The 16,797-nt window shown below is 55.0% G+C and overlaps 1 protein-coding gene across 1 annotated transcript in view; it reads left to right on the top strand.

The window, feature by feature from the left end:
* Positions 1-16,797, top strand: part of FAM20C (FAM20C golgi associated secretory pathway kinase) — a 45,232-nt gene that overhangs the window by 2,742 nt on the left and 25,693 nt on the right. Inside the window, exons 2-3 of the mRNA XM_027613127.2 lie at positions 320-498; positions 9,369-9,447. Of these exons, the coding sequence (XP_027468928.1) occupies positions 320-498; positions 9,369-9,447 (258 nt within the window). The remainder of the gene's footprint in view (positions 1-319; positions 499-9,368; positions 9,448-16,797) is intronic.

The raw sequence follows: 16,797 nt of genomic DNA, 5'->3' as shown, positions 1-16,797 counted from the left end.
GTTTTCGTGACCCCAGGACAGGCTCGGTAGGGCCTGGCACTGAAGTTCTGGGCTTGGTCTTGATTTAGTTAGAGCTGTCTGGGCGTCTCCTGAGGGTAAGTAAGAATTACAGTTTAGATATGTTATTAGTTAGTACAACAACAGCCACAGGAGAAGTCTGCAAAGTCCTGTTTGGGCAGAGGCATCTTTGAACAAATCTGCATTTGTTTGGATCCAAAGTTAAAACGTTGGCATTGGCACCAACGCCAAGTTGGTATTCACGCAGTTTTTCCACTCCCTTCTTTCCCTGCTGACTCCGGGTCCCCTTCATTTTCTGTAGGCCACGTGAAGGTGCTGAAAATGACGAATTCTTGCCCACGGGGGAGGTGGCAGTGGACTCCTACCCCAACTGGCTTAAGTTCCACATCGGCATTAACCGGTATGAACTCTACTCCAGACATAACCCAGCAATCGAAGCCCTCCTGCGTGACCTCAGTGCTCAGAAGATAACCAGTGTCGGTAGGTGCCCTCCCTGAGCCTTCCGACGGGGTCAGGTGTGCTGGGGGCTTGGCTTTCCTTTGCAGGAGAGCTGGGAAGCCGTTGCTCCTTGCTGGAACATTACTTCCTGGAGTGATTGATACGGGCAGCCTTCTCGAGGGACAAGCTTGCAGGGCCTCGAAGGGAGAGGAGGGACACCCTCGATGCCGTCAGTGGTTCAGGGGCTACCGCCTGCTTTCGCAAGGCTAGCGAGGGAGGGAGGGGTGCCGCACAGCCGTTCCTGTTGCATTCTGCTTACCCACCTGAGGAGGGGCACTTTCTAGGCTACAGGGTAAAGAAGGGGCATGCGCCCCTGATGGCTGGGCCCCCTCCCTCAGCACAGCAGGGAGACCCAGGGCTGAGCTCAGAGACCAGCTTTGCACCAGAGCTCTGCCAGGTGCTCCTGCCATTTCCTGTGCCCAGGGAGTGACCAGGGCTCAGCTCTGTCTCGGGTGGAGGCCCATACGCTTAGTAATTCAGAGGCAACATGGCTGAATACTCTGGGATCTGCTGAATTTCAGGACAAAAAAAGGCATCCAATTACTGATTTCAGGGAAATGTGTCAGCAGCAGCATGGCGGTTTGCTGCCACCGTCCCCAGGCCTGGAGGCCATTGTTTGTGAAGGTCCGCATTAGTCACTAGTGGCTCCGAGGGGCGGTGAGGGATGGGCTGAGGCCCTGGGGTGGAAAAAACAGTCCTGGGGGCTTTGCAGGAAGCTAGCCTGGGGACACACAGCTGGGAAGGGGTGGAGGGAGGGCCAGTTGGGAGCAACGTGGGTGTCGGTCCCCACCCAGTGCTGTGGAGTAGGCAGTTCCAGACACTGTCTTCTTGGTGTGCCCCTAAGCAACACCGAGGCTGAAAGGGGCCCGGTATCCTGGGGGTCCGTCCAGCTGATGACACAAGGGAGTGAGGCTGACAAGTGGGTTTTCCAGAGGTCTTTAAGGGCTGTTTTTGGCTCTTTCTGCCCAGTACTGAGCTGTTTGCTGGGCATCTGCCTTGCTGTGTAGCTTTTCTCTAGCATGTGATTGCTCACCTTTGTGAAAGGGATCGCGCAGGAAAAAGCTGGTGTTTCTTCTCTTAGCTGGCTGCACAGGAGGAGTCTGAGCACCTCCCCAGACCCCAGCCCGGCCTCGGCCCTCCCCGTGAGAAGCTCAGCCTCTCTCCTGCCCCTTGCAGGTGTCAGAGGCTTCAGGTGGTGCTGGGAAGCAGTCTGTGTGCACGACAGAGATTGTCCTGTGGACAGCCACGTCCAGGGTGCCCCTTTCACTCCTGAGGGTAGACGAGGCCATTGAAGAGGTATCCAGGGCCTTGACCGACTCGTTCACCCATTCAGTAGATTTCCTCGGACATCTCCTGCACTTCAGGCCCCTTTCTGGGTAGTGGGTTGCGGGTGAATTCTGCTACAGCTGACCTGAGAGGCCCGGGGCCGGGGGGGGGGGCAGGAAACGGACACACAATGAGGAAGAATAAATGCTTTGAACACTATTCACATAGAATCTAGGAGGGTTTAGAAAGGAGGTGACCTCCATCTAGAAGGAGGGGTATGGAGCACCTTCTATGAGAAAAGACGTCTGACCAGGGGCTTAAATGAAGTGTAGGCATTTGTCATAAAAGGGGGCATGGAGTGCTGGGCTTTCTAGGAAAATGAGAACAATGTTTTAAAAATTAGAAATGGTTTTAGGGAAGTACAATGTTAAGAGATCCTGCTCTGCTGCTGTCCGTGGCACCCCCCTCTGCCTCGGTTTCCCCATCTGTCAAATGGGATTGTGGCTGCTCAGGTACATTGCATGTGTTCTGATAGGATGGTGCATATGACCAAGCTTGTAAATATTAACCACTTTTTTGCACCGTGTGCTTGCAGCGCCCCCACTCAAGTGCAGGGTCTGGGGTGTAGGAAGGGCTGCTGGGATTTCGAAGGCTGGCCAAGCTCGCCATATCCCCCAGGGAACAAACAGCCTCCAGCTCTCCCTGGACAGCCACTCTGTGCAGAGGACAGGGCCCAGCAGCTCGGGGAGCACCTACAGAGAGAAGGCAGGCGGCTGGGGCTCGCAGGCACATTGCCCACCCTAGGCGTCCCCCCTCCCTGTTCCCCCAGGGGCCTGGCCTGGAGGCGCCTCCCGCCCACTTTGGTCTGACTGCCTGGGGCAGGGGTGCCTAGGCTGCCTGAGCATGGTGGACCGAGCCTGTGCCTGGGGATCCTACCGCAGGGTTCTGCCATGGTCGTGCCTGGTGGTGTGAGTGGGAACGAGTCTTCGCACGTCTGTCCCCGGTGGGCTGTCTGTGCTGCTGTCACCCACTCCCAGACTGCTCTGGCCGAGCTGGTCCTTCCCAGCCCCTGTGCGGTACCCGATCAGTGCGGGAAGGTTGCCTGATGCATCTGGTGTGTGGTGTGAGTCTGGCCCTGGCGTGACTCTGGGCAAGTGGATTAATCTCTAGTGCTCTGGGTTCTCACGTGGGTTCTAGAAAGAGGGTTCCAACCTAGGGCCTGTAATCTCTGGCTTGCCAATCTGAAATCCAAATGTAACTTGTTCAGGAAAATCTGACTCAACCTGAACTTATATGGGAACAAAACCTAAATTGACAAAGCTATTTATAAATCCTTATTTTTCTCACTTGGAGCGAATATTCACATGTTCCTCTGAGGAAATTACGGGGTTCTGCCCAGACCCATTTGGGCTGTTACATAATATGTGGGATATACACATTACCTGTGCCTTTTGTCATCTGAAATTTTTGAAATCCATGAGTACTTCTGTCTTCAGAGATTTTAATGAAGGTCATGGACCTGTTTGGGACACAGCTATGTCTTGGGCTATTGAGAGGCTTCAGTGAGTAAGTAAGAGAGAGGTAAAAACAGAGCCTAAGCAGTGTCCCTGCCCATAGGTGTCTGTGTGGGGGAAGGGTTTCAGGGGCAGGCCAGAGCCTCCTTGACCACAGCAACCTGTGCGGGACAGGCCAGTGGAAGGCCTCAGCCGGCACTTGGCCCCACTGTCCCTGCTGCTTTGGTGAGCTCCCAGGTGAGTTCACGCTTGTGGAAAGGCCCTGGTCCACAGGGAGCCGCAGGAGAGGGGCTGGCCCTGGGCCAGGCTGCAGGCATCCCTTGGAGATGCGTGCTTTCTGGGCCACGTCTGCCCCGACATCCAGTTGGATGTTTTGACTGAGACCCCAACCCCCTGCTTGAGGTAGCAGCCCCTGGTGGGCCCTTGGCTTAGCAGAGCCAGCTGGGCAGGTTTGGCAATGGAGGCCCTAGCTAGGAAGTGTCTGCAGGCAGCCCCTGCACCTAGCAGTGCTGTGACCCAGAGCTGGACACAGCCTTTGAAGGACACACCGGATATATCAGGCAACCTTCCCGCACTGATCGGTTCTCGTGGAGAAGCCTGGATGGCAGCCCCTTGATAGGAGCCCAGGCCTAACTCAGCATCAAGGTTCAGCCGTGCCATCCTCCTGAGTGTGAAATGGGAGAGAGACATAGAAGTCACACTGACCCACTGTGGTGGGGTAAGGAAGTGTCTAAGTTTCAAGAGCTGGAGGTCCAACCCACTTCCAACACCCCTTCTGTAAACAGGGAAACTGAGACCTCCAAGATGCGGGGGAGGGTGCCTTACGAGTCCCTGCTCCCAGCTCAGATCTCTGTTCCCTATAGCTGTCCAGCTGTGGTGGTCCCTTTAATCTTCAAGGTGTGCATCCACTATTAAATGCGAGCCCAGAAACATTGTTGGAATGGGGAACGGTTCCTGCAAGGTTCCCAGAGCTTCCCGTCGGAAGGGTTCCATTAACACTCCCCGTTCAGAACCACTTGATCCACTTCATAAAGCACGTGTGGCCTTCGGTACAGCTGCTGTGGCCGACAGAGATTTATTTATAGCCAGGCTCCTGGCTGCTTGGTAACGGCCGTTCACTGCCTTTAAAGACGCTCGGGACGTTATCTACCTCTATTCAGCTTGAAATCAGGCATGCAGCGCCTTCGGCTCGGGCCAGTGATAATTAAATTGCTATCGTGCACAATTACGGATGCAAAGAATAAATGACACAATTAACTGCTCTGTACTTGGAATTGCTTAAAAAGGAAAAGAAGTCACACTACCATGGAGAGGGTTCAGACAGCCTCTGGCTGAAAGACGCCACCATTACTCCATCCAGGTTGGGACACAGCTGCGGTGGGTACCTGAACAAAGGAGGACCGCTCCGCAGGACCCAAGTCCTGGGCGCTAATTGATCTAGCTAGGATCCAGGACGAATTGGCTTCCAGGAACAAAGGCTGCGGCTGGGGCAGCCCAGGGTGGGCAGCTGCCTGAGGGCCTGGGGGGCCACCCTGTCTAAATGGTCAGAGGTGGGCTCCTTGGGAAGACAGTTCCAGCCCCAGAGAGGTCACAGTCCCCCTCCTGCCCTGCGCGGTTGCCGTGGGTCCCAGTCTCCAGGTCCTGGCTCTCTGACCTGGAGACTGACAACTGAAAATGCTCAATACACCGGAGCACCTCAGGTCATGTGGGAGGAAGGATGCAGACCACCTCGAAGGAAGGTTGCCGGCAAGGCACCACAGAAGGTGGCAAATAGCTGAGCCCCTCCTCAGGTTTCCTTCCAGCCATCTGGTCCAAGATCAAGGACAAAAGCCCAGGCAAATGCCCCGGCACCTGCTTTCTCCATCTTGAGCAGACAGTAGCTGGGGCTTCCAGGATCCAACAGGCCTGTATTCCGCTGGTATTCCTTCTAGTTCCAGGGAGTGCTGGTTTCCAGCTGGGGCAGGGCTGTACTTTCTCTTTTAAGTCAATTTAATTATCATAATAAAAGTGAGCTATCTTAAAGAGCTTGGCTACGCAGCGGGCAGCAGCGGAGACTGGGGGCAGTTATAGCTCCAACGTGTCCTGGGCGTGCATGTGAGGGACTGAAGTTTGGTGGAGGCCTGCCAGGGTCTCACAGCAAGTGGGCAGGAGGACCCTGGCCCTTAGAGCCTCCTTCAGCCCCTCACTCAGAGCAGCCCCCTCAATGCCCGCCCCGGGGCGCCCACCGATGACGGACAGGTGGACACGCAGCATGCTGCTCTCCCTCGATGCCCAAGGGCAGGAAAAGGGGCTCTGCATGGCGCCCAGGGGTCTAGGCCACTGGTTAGATCCCACTCCTGCCAGGGGATGAGGCGTGTGGGGTGGGCAGGGAAGAAGAGCTGGCCTAAGTGCTCCTGGCATCATATCCCTCAGATCTGAGCCACCCTGGGCCTTAAAGCAAGGCAGTGGCTGGGAAAGTATTCAGGCCACTTGCCTGACCATGATCCCGAAGGACAAACATGGATCCCAAGTCCCAGAGGCCCCCACGGGTGGCCTGGCAGTGCCTTACACATGGGTGTGTTTGTGTGGGCCACCGATCTCTTCAGTAGAATTAGTTCCTTTAAAAGTCAGGAGGTGGCTCACCAAAATATGGGTTGAGGTTTCTTGTTAGAAATGGGGAACCTGGTGGTGCTGACCCTGGTTTCCATGGGAAACAACTTGCTGAGTGACCCAGGTCATTTGTCCCTGCTGGCACTGAGGTGTGTGACACAGGATGAGCTAAAGGCAGAGCCCAGCGCCTTGTGTGTCCCACCACTCACGCCTCCTCGGTGTGGCAGTGTTGGGGTCCCCGGCCAGGATGGCACCCCTTTTCCTTTCAGGGCTATCTCTCTCCTCCCAGGGAGGATGCTTCCTAGGAGGGTCCTAAGAGATGCAGTTCCCGTTCTGGTTCTTCTGAGGGGGGCTGTGTTCTGGGGAAAGACAGAAAAACCCCACAGTGTCCAAGTGTCTTAGTGGTCATGGAATTTATAGCATCCACGACCATTAGAATAAAGTATAGGGTGTTCTGTCAGTGTATATTAGCATGTATAATTACTGATGCATGTCATTAATGATCACTAGTCAATGCTAATTCATACCATATATTAATGCATAGCTGGGGGATATGGCTCTCGAGGATAGCAGGACAGACAGAGCTGACATCCGTGGTCTGAGTGGTGGGACATGCCCGTGGGAGGCGAGCTGGGGAGAGGAGAGTGTGTACAAGAGGCGCCGTCACTGGGGCTTGAGCCAAGCTGCCAGGTCGGTGCCCCTCGTGTGTTAGTGATTTGATGGCAATAAGGCCCAGATTTGGGTGGGGCCGTGAGGATGGAGAGAAGGTGGTGGCCCGTGGGGCTTGTTCAGGGTGTCTTCTGGGGACGTGCCACTGGATGTGTGCCAGGACAACCCTGGCCTTAGCCTGTTCTCGAGCCCACGGTGGGCTCGCTGCTCAGTCAGGTGCCCCTCAGGGCTGAGGTTGGCCAGGTTTTGACAGGCCTCTGTCCCCTGAGAAACATGGAGACCCAACCGGGCGAGGGCACGTCCACCGCCTCTCACATGGGGCCCTTGCTGCACACCTGGGCTTCTCTCGGAAGTTTGCTTCTGCTCCCACCCCTCTCTCCCACACGCGGGGGCAAGATTCCTCAAGTCTGGCTTCAGGAAGAAACCCCAAACTCACACCCTCCTCCTCGAGGCCTGGTTAGTGTCCCGGCTCTGCCACCGGGGCCCTCAGCCCTGACCATCTCCCCAGGCTCGTCTGCAGCAGCAGAGCAGGGCCACCCACTCCAAGCACAGACTTGTGGGGGCGTCCGCCTCTCCCCCATCCCAGACGAACACCTGGCCTTTGCCATGACTTCAGGCAGTTTGCATGTGGGTTTTTGCCGACCATACCTGATTTTCAAGCAGAACTCCAAGTCTCTTCCAGCGGTCTATCCCAGCTTGGCAGAGTGAATGGTGGACCCTGGTGGGAAGGCACATGTCCCCAGACAAGAGAAAGGTGGTGTCCAGGGCAGGTAGCAAAAGCCTGGCCTTTCCAGAGTTCTTAGTCACCTTGGAGTCTAAGGCCCATTAATTTCTAGTTACTTGCTTGGTCCGTGGAGAGGAGCTGGTAATGCAGTGGAAAACACCGGTCAGCAGTGCATTGAGATTCACTTCCAGAACAAGAATGACTAAACTGACCAGATTTGCATAATAATTTATTATTCAAGAAAACCAGGATTACAGGCCCTGGAAAGAGCTGATGTGCTGTCCCCGATTGGCCTGGGAAGGAATAATTAAATCCAGTAACCCCAGTTATTACATGGAAATGGGGATACCGAATAGGGCTTAATCGGGCCACTAATTTTCTTAATGATCACTTCTGTTTTCATCTTATTAAAAATGTAATAAATGTTCATTGTTGAAATTTAGAAAGCACAGATAAGGGAAAAAAGGAAACTGAAATCATCTGTGGTTCTACTCTTGGGGGGTAAGCACTGGGCTGTAGCTTCTTACTGTGCATCCAGGTTTTCCCATGCACTTACATACACACCTTCCAAAGAAGGCAGCTCACAGAGTGTAAATGCTTCCTAAGCTGCTTTGTTTAACAATAAAATAATGAGCGGTTTGCTGCATCATTAGAGAGTCTTTGGTACCGTTAAGAGGGCTACCTAGTATTCCCTCACGTGGGATTCCCGTGCATTGTGCTTCTGCCCCCAGGATTGGGCATTTTTAGGTTATTTCCAGTGTTTGGGAGGGAAGTGGAATTAGGAGGGGGGTTTGTTTTCCTGCGGAGGGCTCACGATGGGAGAGCGTCAGACAGACCCAAGTCACACACCGGTCTGGGGGAACTGTGCCTTCAGCTCCGCCTCCTGGACCCCAAGACCAGGGCGCTCCCAAGGCAGCCAGGCTCTCCTGGCCACAGACGTTGCAGAGGAAGGAACTAGCAAGTGGCTGGGCTGGGAACCCAGGAGTAGGGCTGGACCTGGGCCCTTACAGAGGCCATGAGAGCCACCGAAGACATTCAGGGAGCTCAGAACTCCTGGTTCTTCTTCACACTCCTGTGGCGGTCTGCCGTCTTGAATGTGCCATGGGCCCTGCGCCACTCTAGATGCTCCACGAGCATTACCCACTTGATGGTGACAGCAGCCCTGCTTTGTAATGTGATGTGGTTGACCTGTAGCACTGCATTGTCCTTATTTGTCCTGACCTTCACCACAGCCCCATGAAGGAGGCTGGGCAGGCCTCCGTGCCCCAACTAACACGGGGGAAACCAAGATGAGGGAGAGTGGAGGCTCCTTCTAGGGCACCCGGCCATAGGAAGCTGAGCAGAGACTCCAGCCTCAGGGCTCCTTCATACAAAAGCCCCCGAGCATGGTGCCCCTCTAATGTGGTGCACCTCCAGTATGGTGCACCTCCAGTTTGGCACACCCCTGGTATGGAACACCCCCGGTATGGCGCACGCCCGGTATGGCGCACCCCCGTATGGCACCCCTCAGTCATCCCTACTCACCTGGCCTTGACCTTCACTTCCATGCACGTTCCTCCCCATTCATCCACTGCTCCCAACTGGAATCCAAGAGTCAACCTAGGTTCCTCTCTTCCCTCCACGCCCCACACCTACTCCACTAAATGGTTCCTTGGACCGCCTAATATTTTGTTAATTCTTCCATTTTCCCCATCTCTGCCATCCAAGCCACCGTCATCTGCTATGACTGCCTTAGCCTCCTTCCCCTGGCTTGCACCTTCCATCCTTGTAGCCAGCCCCCTAGGCACTGGGGGACAGCATCTACCTGGTTCCTGGCTATTCTGCTGCCCAGGGCTGACCACTCCCTATGGGAGGGTCAGACTGTCAGAGAGATTCTGCCCCCAGCCCCAGCACCTAAATATCTGGTGGGAGTATTTCTCAGCATCATTGCTGGAAACCCCAGACTTCCGAGGCAGAATGGGCACCCTCAGCCACATCGAGAGGCCCACGTGGGGCCGTGGGACCAGAGTGGGAGCTGGCCTCACTAGCCCACAGAGGGAGGAGTCTGAGGGCAGCAAGTGACCCCGTGTCTCTTTCCCTCTCCCTTGCAGCCATGAAGTCGGGGGGCACGCAGCTCAAGCTCATCATGACGTTCCAGAATTATGGGCAAGCACTGTTCAAACCCATGAAGTAAGTGCCGGGGGCTGGTTGGGACTGGGTGCCAAGGGCAGAGATGGGTCTGTGCTAGAGTGCACAGGCACCAAATTTCTGGTGGAAAACGCAGTGTTTCCTCCCAGAGGTGTTTTGGGGTGAACTGCGGGTGACCACTCTGGGCTTTCTCCCCATCAAGGCAAGCGAGCAACACAGAGGTCCTGCACCCTCACCTCCTCTCCCTGGCCTCCCCGGTCCTCCCCGTCCCCTGCTTCATCCAGTGGCAGATCATTCCTACCCCAGCGAGCATAAGTGGGTTTTTTTGTTTGTTTTTTTTTAAAGATTTTATTTATTTATTTGACAGAGAGAGACACAGCGAGAGAGGGAACACAAGCAGGGGGAGTGGGAGAGGGAGAAGCAGGCCCCCCACGGAGCAGGGAGCCCGATGCGGGGCTCGATCCCAGGACCCTGGGACCATGACCTGAGCCGAAGGCAGACGCTTAACGACTGACCCAGGTGCCCAGCGAGCATAAGTATTTTAAACAAGGAACCCAGATATGGACACCAAAGAATGCTCCTAAAGGAGGTGACTTTTGCCTCTCCTGCACAGCTCAGGGATCTGCAGACATTTTCTATAAAGGGCCAGCTGATAGGTATTTTAAGTTTTGTAGGCCATATGGTCTGTGTCTCAGCTGCTCAGGTCTGCTGTCCTAGCTCAAAAGCAGCCAAACAAAATGTAAGTGAACAGGCATGGGTGTCTGTCAGTAAAGCTTTATTTATAAAACTCGCAGTGGACTGGATTGACCACCCCCACCCACTGTAGTTTCCTGTTGCATAAAATGGAAACCATGCTCCCAGAATAACAATTAAGGCATTCATTGGCATATGAACATTTGTGGGATGGTGGAGAAGGGGTATATGAAAGCCAGGCCGACCCAAGAAAGTTCACGGGGAGCATCCGTGTTTTTGATATCCACTCTGATGGTGCGGGGGCTTGCGTCACCCATTTGGTCCAAGGTGGCTCCTCCATCTCTTGTTAACCCCAACAAGGCCGTTTGTGCACTGGCAAGACAGAGTTCATTGCATTTAAAGTGGGGGTTGCACCTCCAAGTGCCCACGAGGACCACGCAAGTTGTGTGAGCCTGATGCTGGTGGTTGGGGGCGGGCGGATTGCGAGCTGCCAGGCCTGGGCTCCACCGGAAGGGGCAGCTGCCTTGTGTTCACCAGATCTTGGCCATCGGTCCTGATACCCAGTTTTCAGGATAAGCTAGAAATACAACTATCTTTTCCTGCTTAATTTTCAAATTTCAAAAATGATGGTAACTAATTGGGAAGCATTCCAAATACCTTGGAGGCCAAACAAAATACAGCTGCTAGTTTGTAACTTGTGACCGAAGGTATGATTTTGTGTCCAGGGTGTTTTGGGGCCTCTTGCTCCCTTTCCTTGGGACAGATGTCCCGCCAGGGGTTTCCCGGAGGGTCCCCTTGGCCTGTCTGTGATCTGGGGCTGCCCGGAGCAGGTGGGCAAGATGAAGGACACCAGGACAGAGTGAAAGCCTGGGGCTGCCGGGATCTGGTGCAAATGCCCCACACCGAGGCGCGGCGAAGCCACCCCTGTTGCTGTCGGGGGTCCGTGAGCACAGGCACCCCCTTCCCTGTGTCTGTGCAGAAAGGGAAGTTCCCATCTCCTTCAGGAGAATCGGTATAGGAAACAGGGCTGTGGTGGGCTTGCCTGTCTCAGGAAGATGGCTGGATGCAGGAGTGTGGACAACCAGTGTGGTTCATGCAGCCCCCGACTCAGGAGGGATGATTGGGGAGGGGTCCACACAGCTGGAGGGTATGCAGCCTGGGGGCGGGTGAGGGCTCCCCGTGCAACATTCTGGAAGGAAATGAGGCCTGGGATGGGCCTGGGCTCCTCGTGGAACTTCCCAGCCTCCTTGGGCTTCTTTGTGGTTTTGGCCCCTCTGTTGAGGGGAGACAGTTGAGAGGTTGTGGCCTCTCACAGGGGAGCTGAGGCAGAAGGGCTACTTCCAGTCCCTCGATGCCACAAGGGTGCTCTTCCCGTCCTTCCGTGGGATTACCTGTGTGAACACCTGTGGAGGGGATGCCCGGTGTGGGTTGTAAGTGCAGCAGTACTGGTAACGTTGCCTGAGAGGCTGCCGTGTGCAGGCGCTGCCGCCCCAGCCTTTCAGGAGCGGGCTCTGTGCCCAGGGTTCACACAGCTGCTGTTTCATCTTCAAAACGCCTCCGGGGGTTACAGGAAGTATTATTACTCTTGCTGTTGTTCTGCCGCATAAAGATGAGGAAGCCAGGGTTCAGAGAAGTAGCGAAGATTGCCCAAGTTTGAGCCCAAAGTCCAGGGTGCCCTGCCTCCCCCTCCCCCCCCCCTCACTGCCCCGGCCTCTCCCCCTTCCCCTCTACCCAGTCTCCCCCCATCAGCCACCGCCCTGGCCGGGCCGGCCTCAGCAGCCACGGTGGAGGCACCACCTGTGGTCATGGGAGCAGCTGAATGTACAGATCTGGCACGGTGGGACAGCCAGGCTCCTGGGTCCCTGGAAGGCTCACTTCTCTCCTGACCTCTCCGTCCCCAGCCCCTTTATAGCAGGACGAATGCCTGGTCCTGCTTGTCCAGGGCTGAGAGCCTCTGGGCAGTTGGAGAGACTGAGACCAGAAAGGGCAAGCACATGCTCAGGCCTGACGGCTAGACTGCCAGAGCCAGGGCCGTGGTCGGTGTCCTGAGGTCACCAGGCTCCAGCGTGCAGCGTGTTCCTGGGCAGCCGACCCCCACCGGGCAGGGTGGGCACAGCCTGGGGGCTTACAGGCTGTCTCCGTTGTCCTTCTTGCTGCTTCTGCTGGGCTGGATCCAGGTGTTCCTTGGCACCCTCTGCTGACCATGTCCTGAGTCTGGTATTGATTGGGGTCCTGTGGCCAGCAGCTTCCACTCCGCTGAGGACCCCGGGGCCCGGGCCCAGGACCTGAGGAGGCTGCACGCGCCATTCCCACCCCCCGGTGCCTGTGGTCTGAATATGAAAGCAGCTGTGGTTTGTGACCATAGCAATAAAAAATTAAAATCCATGATTAATAGTTCTTTTTAAGGAAAACTTTTTTCTATGAGCTCCTAATAGCTTTGTAAGTTGTCATTAGAAGATTCTGAATTAGTTAGATGGTAGTACTTTTCCTCCGAGATCTTGAAGGATAGAAGTTCAGAGGTTCTAGAAGAGGAATGGCCAGTGAGACGGGAGGGTGGAGCCTGGGGGACCTGCTGAGTGTGATTTGTGTGCAGTGGTGGTGACTCCTTGAAGTTTAATGGTTAGATATTTTTCAAAGTCACTGGAGGGCGCCTGGGTGGCTCAGTTGGTTGAGGCAACTGCCTTCGGCTCAGGTCATGATCCTGGAGTCCCTGGATCGAGTCCCACATCGGGCTCCCTGCTCAGCAGGGAGTCTGCCTCTCCCTCTGACCCTCTTCCCTCTCGTGCTCTCCATCTCTCTCATTCTCTGTCTCTCAAATAAATAAATAAAATCTTTAAAAAAAAAATTAAAAAAATAAAAGTCACTGGAAAACATATGCTTAGCACATTAGTCCACAAGTTTCTGGACATTCTTGATTTAGGGTTAAAGTAAGAAAAATCTCTAACAGCTTCATCAAGATGTAATTCACGTATCATACAGTTCGCCCACTTAAAGCCTACGACTCAGTAGCTTTTACTATATCCACAGAAATGTGCGTCCATCACCACCACCCATGTGAGAGCTTTCTGGGGTCTCCAGAAAGGGCCCTGTCCAATGTTGCCAACACTCCCCAGGTCCCCCTGGACCACCACCAAGCCATCTTCTGTCTCTATGGATTCACCTACTGTGGAATTTCATATAAATACGTTATGGTACGTGTTCTTTGTAACTCGCCTCTTTCACTGAGGATCACGTACTCTGGGTTCATCCACGTTGTGGCAGGTGTTGAGCGCTCCTCTCCTTTTTACTGCCAGGGGGTATTGCATGGTGTGGATAGGCCGTATGTTATTTATACTGCCACCAGGTAATGGGCGCTGGGGTTATCTCCACTCCGGGGCTGTGACAGTTATAGCGCTGCCATGAACATTCACGTACAGGCTTTTGCGTCGACATGTGTTTTCATTTCTTTTGGGTCTATACCTAGGACTGGAACTGCTGGAATCTGATAACGACTGAACTTAACCGTTTGAGGGGCTGCCAGACTGTTCTCCACAGGGGCTGCACCACTTACATCCCTGGCCCGCACCTGTTACTACCTGTCTGCTCCCCCTGTTTGATTCTGGCCCCGCTGTGGGTGTGAAGTGGTGTCTCCTTGTGGTTTTGACCTGCATTTTTCTAATGACTAATGATGTTGAGTGTCTTTTCAGGTCCTTGTTGGCCATTTGTGTATCTTGTTTGGAGAAATGCCTCTTCAGATCTGCCATTTTTTAGTTGGGTTGTCCTTTTGTTAGTAGTTGTAAGAGTTCTGTATGCACTCTTTATGCCCCAAGTTTCTCGAAGGCAGCCGTGAGGAGCTGGTGGTCTAGCAACGTGGGGTGGAGTTGGTTGGACACACCAGAGAATATGGGCTCTTTGCAACAAATTTCAGCTTGCTTCTTGAAAAGCGGCCTTCCAGGCAGGCCCAGGATGGCAGCTGTGACCACCTCCCGGCAGAAACATTCACAGCCATTCCACAAATGCTCACGGAGCCCCTGGGCCTGGTCTTGTGCCTCTGCAGACCCCGCTCTCCTGCTGCTCAGGTGGGACCAAGAGCCGTGTGTGTCGCCCCAGCACTGCGGCCCTGGCAGGGGGGCCGACCTCAACGGTGGCGCTCTCTGTGTGTGCACAGAGCAAACGAGCGGGTGCGCAGACGGCGGTAGACATGGGCATGTGAGCAGCTACCCTCACCTCTGAGTATGACCAGGGCCAGCTAGTGCCTGGTGGGTGGGCTGGAGAGCTTCTCAGAAGGGACCTCCAGCTGAGGCCTGAGGATGAGGTCCCATCACTCCAGGCCAGGGGACCGAGGGTTAGAAGGGGTGAATGTTGGACTCCCTTCAGGGAGCGTCAGCCAGCTCGAAAGGCCACCCCTGCTGCTGGCAGAGGGGTGCAGGTGGGGAGAGAGGAGAGGGCTTTATCGGGTGTCAGATGAGAGGTGACGATATGGACTCAGGCTTAGGGTGACTTAAGGGTTCTACCTGGGTCGGGGGGACCTGGCAGAGAGGAGTAAGTGGCAGCCTGGAGCCTTGAGGAGAGGATGGGCCTGCATCGAGGGCCACCTGCCACTTTCTTGCCCTGTGATGCTACAGACCCCCTTGTCCTCTCTGGGCCTCAGCTTCCTTAAGCGGTCAGAGGCTGGATTCCGTGACACCGAGCGTCCCTCTCTCTCTCGGGAGGAAAGGGAGTTGATGCCCGGCATGAGCTGAGTGGTAGGTTTGTTTGGTGGGAGACCCAGGGAGTGACCTGCAGTTTCCTCCCCAGGGTTAATTTGGGCTCTATCTACAATTATTTCTGGGCGCTCCGGGGTTTGGGGTTTTGACTTGCAAATGTCACGGGGAAGATGAGTATTTGGTGCGGCTGCAGGCAGGTCAGAAATGGAGTACAGACGCACTTCTGCTGGGGTCACCCAGCGCCCGGTGAGGCCGGTGTGAGGGTCCTGTCATAACCAGCACTGCCGAGCTGCCCCGCAGCATTGGAGCCCAACAGTGAAGCAGACACCAGGGGCTGAAACTCCTCCTGTGCCATGTGGGGTTTGGGATCGAAAGCGTCTTCAGAGGCCGTGAGGAAAGGGAAATATCCTGACCACATGGTAGCTTTTCAGGGAAAATCGACTTCAGCAGCAAGAATGACGATACTGATGGTTATGATTGCCGGTGCTCTGCAGGTCTAGCCTTGCTTGGGGAAAAAAAAGAGGAAAACGAGAAAAACCCCACAGGTCAGGCTCAACAAAGTCTGAGGTAGGTCATTTTGAATCTGGCTTAATGACTGTCATCCAAGGCTTAGGGAAATCTAGGGGGAAGACAGAAGGTTCTCCAAAGGAAGCTCCCTATGGCTGGCCTAAAGGTGGACAGAGTTGAGGCCATGGGTGTGGAATTGGAGCCCTGCACCAAGCCCAGCACAAGGGTATCTCAGACACCCTAAGGGGGCCACTGTTACCCCACAGACCTCATCAGGGAGGAGCAGACCAAAGCTCAGGGTGGTAGGGGACATGCCCGAGGGCACCAAGGTCACCCAAGGTCACTGGCCGTCAGGAGGTGGGCCATGCAGATAACTGACCTCGGTGCGGCCCGGGTGCCATCTGTACCACTCAGATCTCAAGGCGGGCGTGCACCGGCGCGGGACCACAAGCGTCCCGATACTGTTCAAATGTAGTTACTTTCTTAATTCCACAGTTGATAATAACAATTGCATTCTACACCTGCATATACACACACCTGTATGAGTGTCCTGGGGCCATAACAAGGCATCACAAACTGGGCAGTCTGAAACAACAGAAATTTATTCTCAGTTCTGGGGCCAGAAGCGTGAGTTCAGGGGTCAGGGCCGCGCTCGCTCTGAGGGCTCCAGGGGAGGGTCCCTCCTGCTTCGTCCAGCTCCTGGCGGCGATGCTGGGCTGGTGACTGTGTCACCCCGACCTCTGCCTCTGTGGCCGCATGGCCTCCTCGCTGCGTGCATGTCCACGCTCCCCTCCTCTGTGAGGACACCACCCCCCGTGCCAGCGTGACCTCCCCTTACCCATCACACCCGCAGAGTCCCTGCTTCCGAGTAAGCTCACGTTCACAGGGACCAGGGCTAGGACTTGGACGTACCTTTGGGAGCACGGTTCAACCTGTTAGAGCCCCCAGGTAACAAGGTCTCCATGTTCACCGACACCTCTTCTCAGCCCTGGGGTTGACAAAGGTACTGAAGGCTCTTCATCAGTTCACCCTCCAACCCCCCAACCTCCTTCTCTGTGTGTTGAGAGATGACATGAGGTCAAGAGCAAATATCCTAGGTATTGCTAAAATCCAGTTCCTGCACACAGATGGCCCGACCTTGTTCTTTTGTGCGTGGAACCCTCTGCTCTTTTCCATGCCAGGCGCCTTGTGCTCAGTGCCGCGTCTGCAAGATGCCGCTAGCTGCGGTTCAAGTCGTGTTCCGTTGTGTGAATGCATCCCAGGCCATCTGCCTCCTCTCCTGTTGATGGGCATGCAGGTTGTTTCCAGTTTGGGGATATTATTGATAAAGCTGCTGTGACCATTCTTGTACTTTCGGAAGTGGGATATACCCAGGGCGAAGTGTTTGGTCACAGGGTGGGGTGGTCATTGGCAGCAGTAGGTCCTGCAAGAGCTGTCCAAAGGCCATTCGGTGGTCTGTACTCCAGCAGCCTGGGGTGAGGTTCCCAGGACGGAGCCCGGTGCCTGG

Source organism: Zalophus californianus, chromosome 10, assembly GCF_009762305.2.
Source record: "Zalophus californianus isolate mZalCal1 chromosome 10, mZalCal1.pri.v2, whole genome shotgun sequence".
NCBI classification, from domain to species: Eukaryota; Metazoa; Chordata; class Mammalia; order Carnivora; family Otariidae; genus Zalophus; species Zalophus californianus.
This window is presented reverse-complemented; position numbering and strand designations above follow the sequence as displayed.